We start from the raw sequence: 15,167 nt of genomic DNA, 5'->3' as shown, positions 1-15,167 counted from the left end.
AAACGACCAAAAAGAACAATCCTTCCACTCCTCTCATCTTCCTTTCTAATTTTTTCTATCATTTAAAAAATAATAAGATCATATTTAAAATTTTTAAACATTTAAAAATAATAAAATATCATTAGTTTAGGAAACTGTGACTGTAACTAGCAAGCAAGAATAGATCTCAAAGTTAATTGTTTGACTGTTTAATTTGTATTTTCTCAATGTGCATTATTTTTTCACATATCATTTGTACACTTGCTAACATTAAGCATTTAATTACATGAAACCTTTAGTTAGCTTCCATAACCATTTTGAATATAGCTTTGCAAGTAATTGAAGGTAACAGAAAGAATAATCTAGAACAAACACTGACATGCAGGAATTTAAAAGCATATACAACTTCAACAGAGAATCAAGAAAGTCACAAGGGATATTCATTAGAGTGTGAGATTTGACTCAGCCAGCATTATCTGTCAATGCTTCATAAAAATGTGGTGTTGACCTTATCCCTGACTACTTAGCATCTTTATTCAAAGCCTCCAATCTTCTGGTCCCATATGATCTATGATGGCAACACATTATAACATGATATCTGATATATCAAAAACAATCATTTTTAAAATCAATTATTTACTAAATAAGTAGAAAAATTCATCAATACACAAGAACTATATTTTTATTCAAAAAAAGAGGTGCCTAGTAGAACTTCAAACAAAGTTACTTTTATAAATAGCTCAGAGACAATTAACTGTCACAATCTACTCTTTTTACAAGGCACATTTTCAGAAAACTGCAAATATTTCAACTATGAAAATGTTAAGGCAATAAAACACCTCTAACTATCGGATGATAATACTTCAATTTCTTCATCTCAATTGAAAGGTTTCCTTGCTATAAAATAGTTTAATTGCCCACTATTCTTTGATCTAACTAGAGATAAATGCTAATTTCTAATTCATTCAGCATCTGCTCTATATTTAGAACTGTTATTAAGTTAAATATTGCTTATGTGGAATGGAGCCAGGAGAGATGAGGACTGTAACAAATACTGTGAAACTACATGAAACCTGGTTTTAAAATGAGTATGAGACAAACATGCTGATGTTCTGATTTATTTTTAAGGCAATGTCACAGGAGCCTTGGAATAAAGGGACTCCTCACATTTACATACTTAGTATTCAGGTAGTTCACAGTTTAACAAAATGGCTAGAGGCTCCTACCAGACTCACTCATAGAACAGATACATATATTACACTCTTTCCTTAGCTTATCAGGTATTTGCAGTTGAGAAAGGGAAAAAAAGCAATATAATTAGAGTTGCTTGAAGTCTTTTGACCCTAATTCAGTTACCTAAGACCTTGGAGGTGTCTGCCTTGCCTTTGCTCACCAATGAAGGATGGAATATCACTGACTAAAAATTTAAACTTACACTGGTAGCTTAAGTTATTTAGATTTCTTTATTTAAAAAAGAAAACAGCTGCAACAAGATTGCCTTTGTCTCAATCACTTTAGAAGTGTGTTTTCCTTTTTTTCCCTTGAAAATTGTTTTTGTTTGAGTCATTTACCTAATTTTCTTCATTTTTTAATGTGTACTAATAGGTAGGATAGTATCATGTTTTACATCTCCACATGCTTACATATCTTCATTATGTAAACATTCTATAAATATTTCTTAAACCATCAACCACCACCCTTCCATTTCAGTCCCACGGCTCAGAATATGCCCAAGAAACTGGCAGAACTAAAAACAATGGGTTTAAAAGTACTTATTTCACACATTAGTACGAGGTAGACATGAGGGAAGGCAAGGAGAGGGGTTGTTTCTGAAAAGTTGTTTATATAGTTTGAAATCTTAAAGTATAGAAAGTGATTTTTATATCCAAACCCACATAATAGCAATGTTTTGAAAGAGAGCAAAATTTACCACTCCAAAATATGCCACATGGGCATATTGATTATTTTGCATTAAAGTTTCTTAAGAACCAGTCAGTACACATTCTGATCCTCCCTTGAAAGTATGAAATAATTCTTCCACGTGAAAAAAGAACCCTCCTTGTACCACGAGGGTAGAAGTTATCATTATCACCAGAAATACGGAATTTGGGGCCAAAAGGCTACATTAAAAAAAAAAGTGGTATTTATTCACTAATGTGATACCCTAAGCCCAAGCCCCTTTGTCTTGCAAATTTTCCACAAATTTGTTTCCTTGTCTAAAAGGCATAAAAGCTTCCTGTTTTTGAGTCTTATATATGTTTTTTAATACTCCCGAACATACAAATTGTTAAATTTGTTTTTCTTTTGTTAATCTGTGTTATGTTAATTATTAGGCCAGCTAAAGAATTGTTAAAGAAAACGACTATTCAGAAACCTTAATTAAATAGAGTTGAGAGACCAGAAAGAGGAGCTCTCACACCCTGCAATGAGAGAACAGAAAAAGAATGAGTACTCTTCAACCCTGGCAACAACTCAGCAGTGAAAAGCCATGGTCTCTTTGTGTACTATAGCTCTCCCCATTTCCTTTTTCCCTCTACAAAAAAGCTCTTCAACCCTTGATATGCAGGGGCTTGCACATGGCTCACTGTGATTGCAGACTCCCAAATTGTAATTCTCTGCTAATCCCAAATAAACCCACTTTTGCTGGAGAAATAACTGACAGTCTGTTTGAGGTCAACATATCCGTGGCCCATACAGGGACCAGAGAAAACCCTCAATGACTCCAAAGCTGGTGAGAAATCAGGCACAATATCCACAATTAAGCACATTGTCACTCACTGGTTTTTTTTGCCAACCCTGGAAATTGATAGTATGTCTTTTCACGGGATCTGAGCTTCTGCACTCTTTTTGACTGAAGCTCTCCAAGCTTTATTAAGGCTCTGTTTTGAGGTTTTGATCTTTCTGGTTAAGACCTTGTTCTGGATGTGAAGACATGTTTAGCATTTCAGTCTGATCTTAAAATCAGCCTCTTTTGATGGAAACTGACTAGACTTTGGCACATTCACTTTGGAACTGTGACTGTTTCTCCTGAAACTGGCTGGGCTTCAGCCTGTTCCATTGGGAACAGGAGCTACTTCATTGAAACTGTGCCATTTCAACCTTCAGTCCATTCCTTTGGGATCTATGGGAACTGACCTGAAGAACCTTCAGCATGGCTTCTCTTGGGCCAAACTTCCCTTAGAACTGGCTGGTATTAAGCCTGCAGGTTGTCTGGGCTATCTGGACTATAATTAGAACAAGGACTCCACCGAGATGGAGACAGGCATCATAATGTCCTAAGTTTCTCCAAACCCCAAACTAAGTGTCAACTATGATGTTTTCTCACGCTAGTTGGGTATTGAAAGAAAATGGATTCCAAATTTCTCTCCTATGATCAAACCTCTGTATGTTTGACTAAAAATAACACTAACTCAATTTTTATGAGAAGAACCAAAGGACATAGCTTTAAGGCCTTAAAGGAAATTCTGACAAACCTACCTGCCCTTGGGCATCCCAATTATTAGGTTCCATTTTTCCTTTTTGTAAATGAAAAATAAGGGGATGTCTTTAGGGTACATATTCAAAGACATGGAGACAACCATCAACTCATAGGTAGCCAGCAACTGGACCTTGTGGCACAGGGATACCCCCTTGCCTTAGAGCCATTATGACCACTGCCATTTTGGTTAATCAAGAAAATCTCTTTAACCATTTTTGTACCTTAGGCAGTAGAAGCCCCCCTGAATTCTCATCTACATTCAATATTTCTTAGTCAGCTGCCTCACTTCCCATGAAGTCCTTTTGTTAGCTGCTTCTCACACAACTCTTTTACATTTTAATAAACGTAACCCTGCAACTTTCCCCTTCCATCACTGAGGAATTCTCTCACAATTACTTAATGCTGACAGATTACCTCCTGACTCCTCATTCTGATCTGTAGGAAATATGTTTAGGTAATGATGACTTCTCATGGTTCACTAACGGTTCTGATTTAAAAGGTGACAATAGCAAACATTGTCCTGGGTATGCTATTGCAACTTCTTTTAATGTTGTGGAGACAACGTTCTTATCTATGGCTACTTCAGCCCAGTGGGCTGAATTATACACTTTTATACAGGCTTGCATTTTAGACAAGCAAAACTGCCAAAACTTACACTAACAGTAGATATGCTTGCAGAGAATCTCATGATTTGGGAATGCTGTGGGAGCAGTGTGGCTTCTTTACCTCCAGCGGAAATAAAATTTAAAATGGTTCCTGTATTCAAGAATTATTGGATGCAATACTTTTACCTACCACTTCAGCTATGATTAAGATGCTGGGGCATTCTAAACTTGACTCTGTGGACACTAAGGGAAATTACCTTGCCGACATTTCCACAAGAAATGCAGCCTCTAAAGGAACCAATAGCTGCCAAACCTCTATCCTGGTGTAAAGGAATATTTTTCCAAATGATAACTCAGAAAAACTGGCCAGATGAGTCAACAATTGGCCTCAGAAGAGGAAAAACAAGATAAGAAATTCAGCAATTTTGTTGATTTGCTATCAAGAAAAATCTCTAGTATGGACCAAATAACAATGCTCACAAGAACCCTATGTGGTATGTTTCATTAATGTCCTCATTTTACTACTTAGGAAACTGACATACAGAGTATGTCCTGAGTCATATAGCTAAGAAATGGCAAAACTGTGATTTGAATAATGGTTCTAAAGTTCATGCTTTTACCACTATACTGGACTCATTGCCTCTCTTGAGAGTTATGAGAGTAGCTATCAATTCTGTGCCAAAAAAACAAAAACAAACAAAAAACCCTTAAGTGTAGTTGAATAAATCGTGATGCATCCTAATTTTGGTATATTATACAACTTTTAAAAAGATATAATCTGAAAAGTTTTAAAAACAGCAAAAATCTTGTAACTTTCTATATTTTGCACTCACATTTAAATTTATATAAAAGTTACTATTACAGATAAACTCAAATCTTCTTTCAATGTCTCATCAATTCCTTTCCTTCCTTTCAAGGGTTCATGTATATCCTTCTATGTCAGAATTTTACCCTTGACATGCTAAAAACGTATCACTCTTTCCCCTGTTACAAGCAATCCAGCAAATTGGATTCAAATTGTTACAGATGTCTTTATAAATATTTTAAGTTAGACAGCAACTCCGATGATTTCTTTTATTATACGTTTCTTTTTTGATGCTCATTTTAAATAGTGCAATAAATATTAGCTTTCAAATATATTCCACAGCAATCTGACTTCTCTGTAAATTTTATTCGAGATTCTGAGTCAGAAAGGAAAACCGTATCTTTTTTCACATTTTCACTTACATAGGAAGAACAAAGATTTCAGTGTTTTTGAGGAATTCTGAGAGGACGTCTTTAATAGATTTTGCTTTTTCCTATATCCACAGTTTCTGCTCTAATCTGTGCAACTGAACACCAAGACAACCCACACTGAATTGGAAAAAGAAAAAAAAAAAAGAAGCAAAAACAAATATTTTGAATGAAATCCTAGAAATTTGGCTTCAAAAATCAGATTTCTACCTATATCTTCGCAAACATATATATGTATATATGTACACATGCATGCCCTTTCTGTTGAAATATATCTAAGAAAAACAAAACATGGCTACTTAGTGACACCTTGTTGCATATAAATTTGTTCAGAACAGCTAATGGAGGATACTTTCCTTTTGCCACTCCCTCATGTCTTTCTGTTCTGCTATAAAAATAAAATGAGAATGCTTAGGAGTTATTTAAAGGTACAAGTTGGCTTCAGAGTGTTACTACCTTATCAGAAAATGGCTCTGCCACTTACTATGGGACTTTTTCAATGTTAGACAATATCTGTTGCCAGCCCTGTTAGATTTTTGCTAAAATGCTAGCCCTGTTCTCCTCCTTTGTAACAATTTTTTTTTTTTTTAAGGCCATCAACGTGCCAAGGCCCAGGAGATGAACCATACTTGCTTGTCATCCAGAGACGATTGTCTCATTCCTCTCTATTGCCCACAGACCGCTCCTGTTCTGTAAGTAAGGGGAAGTTGGGTGGGAAAGAATTCTGGGAAAGAGTTTCCTCTTAGATAAAAGGAGACAGCATCAACAAACATAAAAAGTTTTCATTTTACCCCACCCTTAAACTCAGACTTGAATTGCAGTTATGATGCTTATGACTCTGATATTCACTGGCAGATAAAGCATTGGAAAAATAACTAAGTTTCAACAAAGGACAGAGTTTAAGGATAGAAGGAAGCTGCTTCCTTGATGATATACTTGAGCTGTGAAACGAATCTTTGAATCACATAAAGCTAAGGATTTTTATTAAAACAACAGCAATAATAATAATAATAATAATAATAATAATAATAATAATAATATTAATAATAATAAATGTCCATGTTATGCAACCAATTATTCTTCAGGTTTTGTGTTACTGCTGTTCACCTATGAGGGTTATGTTCACAGTAGCTTATAGTAATGAGAAACTATTCAATAAATGATAAATTCTTCAATAAATGATTCAACAGTTCACTACCTTTAGTCTACTTTGGTGTCCCCTGGGGGGGCTAATAAAAAATGCAGGTATTCCACTTCTACGCTCTGAAATTAGAAATCTGCATTTTTAATACACTTCCAAGGTGATTCTGCTATAGTTGTTTGGTGGATCATGCTTTGAAAAATACTTCAGTGAGAGCTAAAAACAAATCATTGGATAGCGGGTATGAGTGATTCAAAGAATGAAGAATACAGTAAGTGGAAATAATCTTCCTACCTTGTCTCAGTTCCACCCCATTCCCCATCTAGAAGAATATAATCTACAAATCATACTGAGGACAGGGCTAACCTGTTGAGGCTGCAAATTATAGTGAGCCCTTATACATTCTGGATGAGTTCTTTGCTTCATAAATTCTGGGGAGGAAAGTAAGAGAAACTGAACACTCACGTTAGCTTGGATGATGACAAAGTAGCGAGTCTTATCTTCATAGTTGAGTCTCTTCCTTAGCACTACATTTCCAGTCAACATGAGGGGAATTTCAAAGGTGTCATTGGATGTCTGAAAATAGGTAAAGATACACATTTGAGATCATTTTTACTTTTAGCATTGGGTTTTTTTGTTTTGTTGATTGTTTTGTGTAGTTGCAGTTGTGGATGTGATTGTGGACACCAATGAAATACTTAGCTTGAATCTACATTAGATTATTTTAGAAAAATGAGGAGGGGGAGGTGGAGGAGGAGAAAGAGGAGACAGGAGGAGGAAAATGGAAGAAGGGGAAAGAAGGAAGGAAGGAAGGAAGAAAGAAAGATAGATGTGTGTGTGTGTGTACACTCTCAGCTGACACTAGGAGAGTTACTTAGGAACTGAGATTTAATGAGAGATTTAATGACTCAAACCCCCCATCTCAAGCTCATTCAGGGAATGTAGGCAAATTAACCTTTAATATCTAGAACTGTAATCTCTCCCTCTCATCATCTTTCTCTCCCTCTCTCTCTGATCCCCTCTCTTTCTGGTACACACATACACTCAGAGTACACAATTGATAGATTTTTTTTAAAATCACTTACTCTGTGCTCATATAATTGGCTTTGCAGGTCTTTCTTGGATATAATCATTTAAAAAGTACCATTTTAAAATATAAATATAAAAAATGTATCATGAAGGATATTTATAATTAAAAACAGGCATTTGACATTTCCCTTGAATTTTTGCCTATTTAAGGATTGCTTATATCTATCAGTGGGACTCCCAACTATGCCAGGGAATATAAAAATGGCTTAATCTAAATACCTAAGTTAATTATGGGGCAACAATGAGTTAATAATTGCCATATATACTATAAAACACAACTCAGTGTGTTGTTATAGGTTGTTAACTTTCAAAGATTCAACAACTACAGAGACATGTATCAATTTCTAGCGTATTTATGGAAGATATGATGGGTTCCTTATCAAAAAGCCACCTTCATCTTTGGACTCAGAACTCCAAATGAGTTCACATAACTGATGGCTCTGTACTTTAGGTGAAGCTATGCACCCAAGTAGAATGGGTTTTGACAAATCTGATGCAACCATGGAAATTCCTCACTCCTTACTAGTGATTGTTTTGGAAATGTGTGTGAGATCTAATTCTAGAAAATTTGAAGAATTTTTCTTAATTGTAAAAAAAAAGAGAGACAAGAAAAATATGTTCCCCTTTCTGCTTATAGATGCTTCTGTAAGGATATAAAACCTGGAACTTTCAGCAGCCATCTTGGAACTACTGATAGAGTTAATCTAGAAGTAAATAGAATGCTGAAGATGGGAGAGCAGAAAATGGAAAGAGCCCGGATCTGTGTTGTCTCTGAGTTGCTTAACAAATCCTATTATCACCCCTTCTCCGAATAACCTGTTATGAGAGATGATGTGTGACTTTGTTGGCTAAGTCATTTTAAATTCAGTTTTCTATTATTTGCAGCTGAAAGCACTTTGATACACCTCAAAAATATATACTGAATTGAGATTTGAACTGCACCCAAGAGAAAGAATTTTCAGTTTGAGTGCAACCAAGTTCTCTGCTAAAATTAAAAACAAACAAACAAGCAAACAAATCTCCAACAAACAAATAGCATCAGGAGTCTCTCCGCAATGTAAAATTCACAATGTCCAGGTTAGAGTCCAGAACAATTTGATGTATGATGAGCCAGAAAATGTGATCCCTTTTCAGGAGGAGAGAAAGCCAGTGGAAGACCAACATTAGGACAGGCAGACAGGATTTTTAAAGCAACTGTTATAATGATGCTGTTCTCAGAGGGATTAAAAACAATATGCTCAGTATAGATGAAAATATGGGAAATCTGAGGAAAAAAAAATACATACTTTAAAAACAAGGAAAATTTAAACCTGAAGAGTATATGATCTGGAATTTAGAAAATAATACATAAAAAAGACGCTTTTTTTTTTGGTACTTTGGAAAAGTTTAAGGTTAGAATGGAGATGGCAGAGGACACAGTAATTTTGAAGACAGATCAACAGAAAACATCCAGTTTGCAATCAAGTGATTAAAATATACTGAAAATATTTGAACAGAGCCTGTACCTGTGGATACCTAGCATGAACAGAGCCTGTACTTAAATGTCTAGCATGCCTGTAATTAAAGTCTCAGGGAGAAGAGTCAGAGAAATGGCATGAAAATATCAAACAAAAATGTCTGATAATTTCCTTAGCTGATGAAATACAAATTCAGAGATCAAAGAAGTTCAGCAAATCCCCTTAAACAAGATAATTACAAAGAAAACTACACATTGACATGCCATGGTCCAGTTGCTAAACGTTCAAAATTAAAATAAAACTCTTGAAAGCACTCAGAGAAAAGTGGCCCATTATGTACTGGGAAACATGATTCAAATTTCCATTTACTTTCCTTATCAGAAACATTTGGAGGCCAGTGTCTAAAGTGATGGGAAGAATTAATTAAAAAATAATCTGTACTATTGTAAGGTAGAAGTTACATTTATAAATTTCTATAAGGATGACTTAGATAATGTAAATAAGTGAAGCAATGGGAGTATAAGTGGATATACATATACTGTCTGAGTGATAGAAGTTTGTTCCTAATGGGAAAACACTAATTCAACTCTAGCTGATTGCTGTCTTATCAGAAATCAGTACCAGGGTTGTCATATGTCTACTTCTTTTAAGAGAGAAGAGAAAACTAAGTTTGAATGTGACATTTCATTATTTTTAAGTATTGGCTCAAAAATTATTTGAAATAATGGGTGTCCAAAAAAAATGTCTGTGAGTAGAATGAAACTCCAGGTCACTATTTTGGGATTGCTGCTAACAAATAATGTAGCATCAGATGGAAAACAAACAAAATAAAACAAAACAAAAAATACCCTGAGATTTTTAAGTAGAACAGATTACACTTTTTACCATTTATCATACAGTGTGAGATCAATTTTAAAGAAATTGTAATTGTGGTTGCAAAAGCCAGAGGTGGCCACATGTTCAGTTACGTATGTTTGGAATACACACAAGTTTGTTTTGATATTAAGAAATAAGCAGAGTAATATTATGATGCTACTAATTGTAGGCAGAATTTCTAGAGATTTAACAGCAGCAGAAAAAAAGTCATCAGGTTGTTCTTTACCGTAGATCTTACAAGAGAAGAAACTGGTATTGAGGTTTCCACTAAGCTTCTATGATGACTAAAGATGGGTTCTCTCTGTAAGGATATGAGTTGAGCAATGCTTTCTCTTCCAATTTACCCTAAAGTTAAGTGCTGCCATGGTCTTATTGTTTTGCCTTATTGAATTAGGACTAGGCTCAGAGAATTTATTCCACAGCAGTGGTACCTTGCTAACATACATTTATTTCCTTTTTTTTTGCAGTTTGGAAGCCGCATGTGACTGATTAGTTTATTCAATCTGTAGGTAGTAAAAGGTACATATTATATTTCATGCAAAGCCCACAAATCCCTGAAAAGGGGAAGCAATTCAGAAGGAATTACTGCACAGCTAACAAGACATTTCAGCCTCACAAAACTTCTAAAAGGTATCCACCAAGTAATAATACATTTTTTTCTCACACTATATCTCAATCTTGGATAGATTTTTTTTTCTTAATGCAGTGTAATAAATACTTCCCTACAATACCTGCCTGGCCTGGCCGTTCTAGACTTGCTGCGAGTTTCTTTTTTTACAGCTTGAAGAGTAAAGATTAGGAAATGACCTTCATAAAATGCAAGCTAGAAGCATGACACACACATACAATTAACTTTTAAAAATCCAAATAGTAAAGACAAGAAATGGTTTAGAAATATTCTGCAGGATCAGCTGCCTGTTTCTACTTTTAAGGGAAAAGTGTGTCTCTGGTCTTTTTCTCTTCTGCTGTTTCTTTGATCTTTTCCACTTCACTGCCTGTGTAACCTCTTATACACACTGTGCTTTTCTGTCACATTCTCATTATCTCTCCATCTCTTGGTTTCATTATCTCTGTCTACAAACATGTGGAGGCTCATATTTTAGAGGAAAAACAAAAACAAAAAAAAATCCCCCCAAATCTTCCCTTAACCCTGCTATACCCATGGGTCTTTTTTTATTTGTTTGCTTCTGTTCTCCAATGTTTTTGAAAATTTAACACAAGTGCTACAACTATTTTGTTAGCGCACAACAGTGGAAAAGTGGAGCACACACTACCCTGCAATTGAGTCCTGACGCTCCAGCTCAGAAGTGGCTATGTGTTACCAGACCAGTCACGTCACCGATGAGCTGGGTTCTGTCCTATGCAACAGAGATACAACTACAACTAACGGATGTGTGAGAATAAAATTAGAAAATGCACTCATAGCTCACTTAATTCTCACAATAAATTTGGTAGAGTTTATTGTGAGTTCTTAAGTGTCTGCAAGCTCAACAGCTTTTGTTTTGTTTGTTTAAAACTTTTCACAAGAAATACATAATTTAGAAACAAAGACATAGTATTTACTTCTCCACTCTTTATATTCTTAATATTGAACATGAAAGAGAAACAGTAATTGTAAAACTAACTTAAGAAGTGATGCTTTGGGGAGCCCATGGTGTTCTGAGAAGCCGCCTTGGGGAAAAGAGCAAAAAAAAAAAGATGGTAGACAGGACTTCCGGCTCTAGCTTCAAGAAAACAATTCTTATTTTATTGGTGTTATATATAATATATCATTGGAAGAAATAATTTCACAGCCTAAAGCACCAAGTAGAAGCCCCATGGTTCAATGCAAAAAAACAAAAAAACCTATTGCTAGAGGCTTTATCCTCTATCTACCTTAGGTTTCATTGGAGGAGATGTGGCAGTGATGGTTTTAACTTGCAAATTCCGTAAAGCATATGCATCACATCGGCTATAGCTTGTCCAGTGATTTATTTAGAATGTTTAGGAGTCCACAGACATAATGGAAATTTAACAAAAATGGCATATTATACCTACAAATACATTTTAAATTTTTACCTACAAAGCCCACCAAAAACTAGTTCTTAAAACTATAGCATAAATATTTTTAAATGTAATTTTGAGATAATTTTAATATAATATGAGTACTAATGTGGTTCCAGGAGCTGAGTAATAGAATACTACAATAAATATCCCCTTAAATAAGTGTGAATTTTATTCCTTATAGTGAAGTCACATTGCAAGTAGATATTTACTTACCGGATCATCTGGGTTGTACTGAATAACATATTCTATCTGTCCATTTGGGCCATCATCTATGTCTGTAGCTCCATTGTCTCCTGAAAATCCCGTAAATATTGTGGTGCCAACTGGAGTGAGCTGAAAAGAAAACAAAAGAAAAACTGTCAATTCTCATTTGATCAATGGCACACCAGAAGTGTTCCAGCACAAAACTCAGCCACTCATTACAGAAAGGAAAAACAAGGCAGCTGTCCACAACCACAGACCTGAAACATTTCCAAAGAACACTTGCCAACCTTATATAGTAGGAGTTCCTATAAAGTCTGAAATTTTTAACATTGTGGTCCTTGCTTTGGGTAAAGAAATAGAAGGCTCTGATTCAGGGTGAAGCACATTTGGACCAATTTATGACCATTAGCATCTTAGTCCTAGTGCAGAAAATGCATTAAAAAACCTGATGCATTAAGTTATCTACAAGCTAGGATTTAAATTGTAAGAAGAAATTAGTTACTTTATTTTAAATTCAAAAATCATTTCAGAGAGATCAATGAAACCCAGGCTGGTAATCACACGCAAGCGGCAAATTTGAGGAAGAGAATTGAAGATGATAGATGCTCTGTCTATCAGAGGAGAAAGAAAGCTGGGGTCTTCTTCAGAGCTTGTAAAACTGGTTAAGTAGAAAGCCATCATGTGATAGACTGGAGAGATGTTCGTATCTTTTCATTTTGGATTAAAACAACAACAAAACACAGTGTAGCCTTTAAAAAACCATGATTTTACATTTGGCTTAAGTATCTAGCTTTATTTCTTACTGATCTCCATCAGAGAATTACTGTTTTTTTCTCTTACTTGTAGGTCTTCACACAATGTATTCCTACATCCAGAGTCTCCACTTCCTCAAGCTTTAGCTGGAATCCTTCTAATTCATTGCATTTCAACTTAATTAGGTATTGCCTTCTGCTAAACCATTCCTGACATAGCATTTCCCACCCCACGTCAGTATCTGGAGCCCTTTCTGCTATGCTTAACGTTTTACACTTTACTTTCTTAATCACTGCACTGTCAAAATGAATAAATAAATTTAGTCAGTAAACATAAGTTTTGTTCCCCTACAAAGAACTATAAACTTTTTAATATTTTGCTCTGAGATACGTTTTGTTAGTTTTTTAAATGGAATTCCCTCCATAGAGAAATAGTTTCAGGGAGGAAAAAACAAGGAGCTGTCTCATTTACTTCTATTCTCAAGGGCTACAGACCCAAATATCTGCAGGGATCCATCAGGTAATGGAAAGGAGTGAAGCAAGCCTCATGGGAAAGGTGGCATCTGGGGACCACGTGCCCCTCTAAAATGGCAGCTGTGACTCAGCCCCAGCAAATCCTCACCATAATGAAATACGGAGAGACTAGATTGTCTAGTATTCTGATTTTATAAGAAATCTCTTAGTTCAAAAATTGGCAGCAGATTTCAGAGAATTAAACTATGAATTTAACAGGGCCCCCCAAAATAAATCCATTGGCGCAGCAACCACAGCGGTTTGTAACCTCTGATTTAGAAAAAGAAGACAATTATGATTAAAGGAGTGATTTTCAAACTATACTTGTGGAGTCCACACTTTGGGGAACTGTGAGTACAAAGCAGTGCAAGTAAAAGTCAGCCCTCCTGGTAGCCAGCTTTGAGAGGCAAACTTGGACTTTCTGCAGCTCAAAGAGAACTGAGGATAAAGTGAGAGGAGATGGTTTAAATAGCACATATATGGACATGGACATGCTATTGGAAATGTTAGTTAACTAAAAAGCTTCCAAATCAACATTGTAATATTTTTTAATGTAATCCCTGTCCCCAAAGACATTATTCTCTGTTATAAACATTCACCCATTCTTGTGTCGTTGTGCTTTGATTTCTGAACTATGAAAATTTAAAATTGAATGCCAATGATTTGTTTCCAGGTACCTAATAAAACAGAGTATTTAAAAATCATGGTTGCCAAAGTAAATAACTGTGCCACAGAACTGAATTAAAAAATTAAAACCAAGCAAAAGACAAAAGGAAACAAAATACTTGAGCAGTAGATGTCTAAAATTTTTGAAAACAGATTTCTGCCCCAACTTTGAAAATGTGGTGTTTGGTTGTTGATAGCAAAGGACTCAGGCAGTATGTCGGGTTATTAGTTTAGCATTTGTTTAGACTAGTGAGTTCTGCTCTCTTCCATAGTTGCACATTTAGGCCAACATCTTAGCACAGATGGTTCCTATTCATTTCCACTACTGGAAATAAGCAAACATCCACACACAGACATTTATCTGTAAAATGCAATGCCAAAATGGATCAGTAATTGGGCTTCACACATTTATCCATGATCTACTGCTCAGATGGTGGACCTATTTGGGTTTGGACACAGGCTAGGATTTGGAATGTTTGAAGCTAATATGAGAGAGGTAGCTAAGAAAAGAGAGGATAAGGCATTTTGCAGGGGGAGGGGGAGGTAATTAGGTTTATTTTCTTTTTATCAATTAATTTTTTTAATGGAGGTAATGGGGATTGAACCCAGAACCTCATATATGCTAAGCATGTGCTCTACCACTGAGCTATAGGCTCACCTCCACCCTCTACTTACATTTTGTTTTAATATGAAGGGTCTGACAAAACTAAAAAGCTCCAATGAAATGGCCTATACTAGATGCAAACAAGTAAAAGAGAGTTGGAGCATGCAAAATGGTTTAAGAAAAATAGATTTCTGCAACCTATTTCAGTCCTTTTCTTTATATATATCCAACAAATATCCTATTTCAGTCTTTTTCTTTATATATATCCAACAAAAATGCATACATACCTATGTACACACATACACATTACATTATATAAATGCACATATATCACCATTACTTATTCTCATTACAGAAGACGTAGCACCCTAGTGTTTTCTGAACTTCTATATGTTATGTGGGGGTTGAAAATCTTCACATGACAGCCAGGTTGTCCATTGCTGATACATTATTATTCAGTTTTCAGGGCACCTCAGCCATACACATGGCCATGTTCTGTGTCCTTTAACATTTCAGTAAGTCTC

At 35.4% G+C, this 15,167-nt stretch overlaps 1 protein-coding gene across 1 annotated transcript in view; it reads right to left on the bottom strand.

Annotated features, from left to right (window-relative positions):
* The window catches only part of PCDH15 (protocadherin related 15), a 1,333,392-nt gene that overhangs the window by 333,315 nt on the left and 984,910 nt on the right, over nucleotides 1–15,167 (bottom strand). Inside the window, exons 10-11 of the mRNA XM_064488173.1 lie at nucleotides 12,118–12,237; nucleotides 6,902–7,012 (exon numbers count right to left, since the gene is read on the bottom strand). Coding sequence (XP_064344243.1) covers nucleotides 6,902–7,012; nucleotides 12,118–12,237 — 231 coding nt within the window. The remainder of the gene's footprint in view (nucleotides 1–6,901; nucleotides 7,013–12,117; nucleotides 12,238–15,167) is intronic.

This window comes from Camelus dromedarius, chromosome 8 (assembly GCF_036321535.1).
Source record: "Camelus dromedarius isolate mCamDro1 chromosome 8, mCamDro1.pat, whole genome shotgun sequence".
NCBI lineage: Eukaryota > Metazoa > Chordata > Mammalia > Artiodactyla > Camelidae > Camelus > Camelus dromedarius.
Note: the sequence above shows the minus strand (reverse complement) of the source record. Positions and strands in the feature narration are given on the sequence as shown.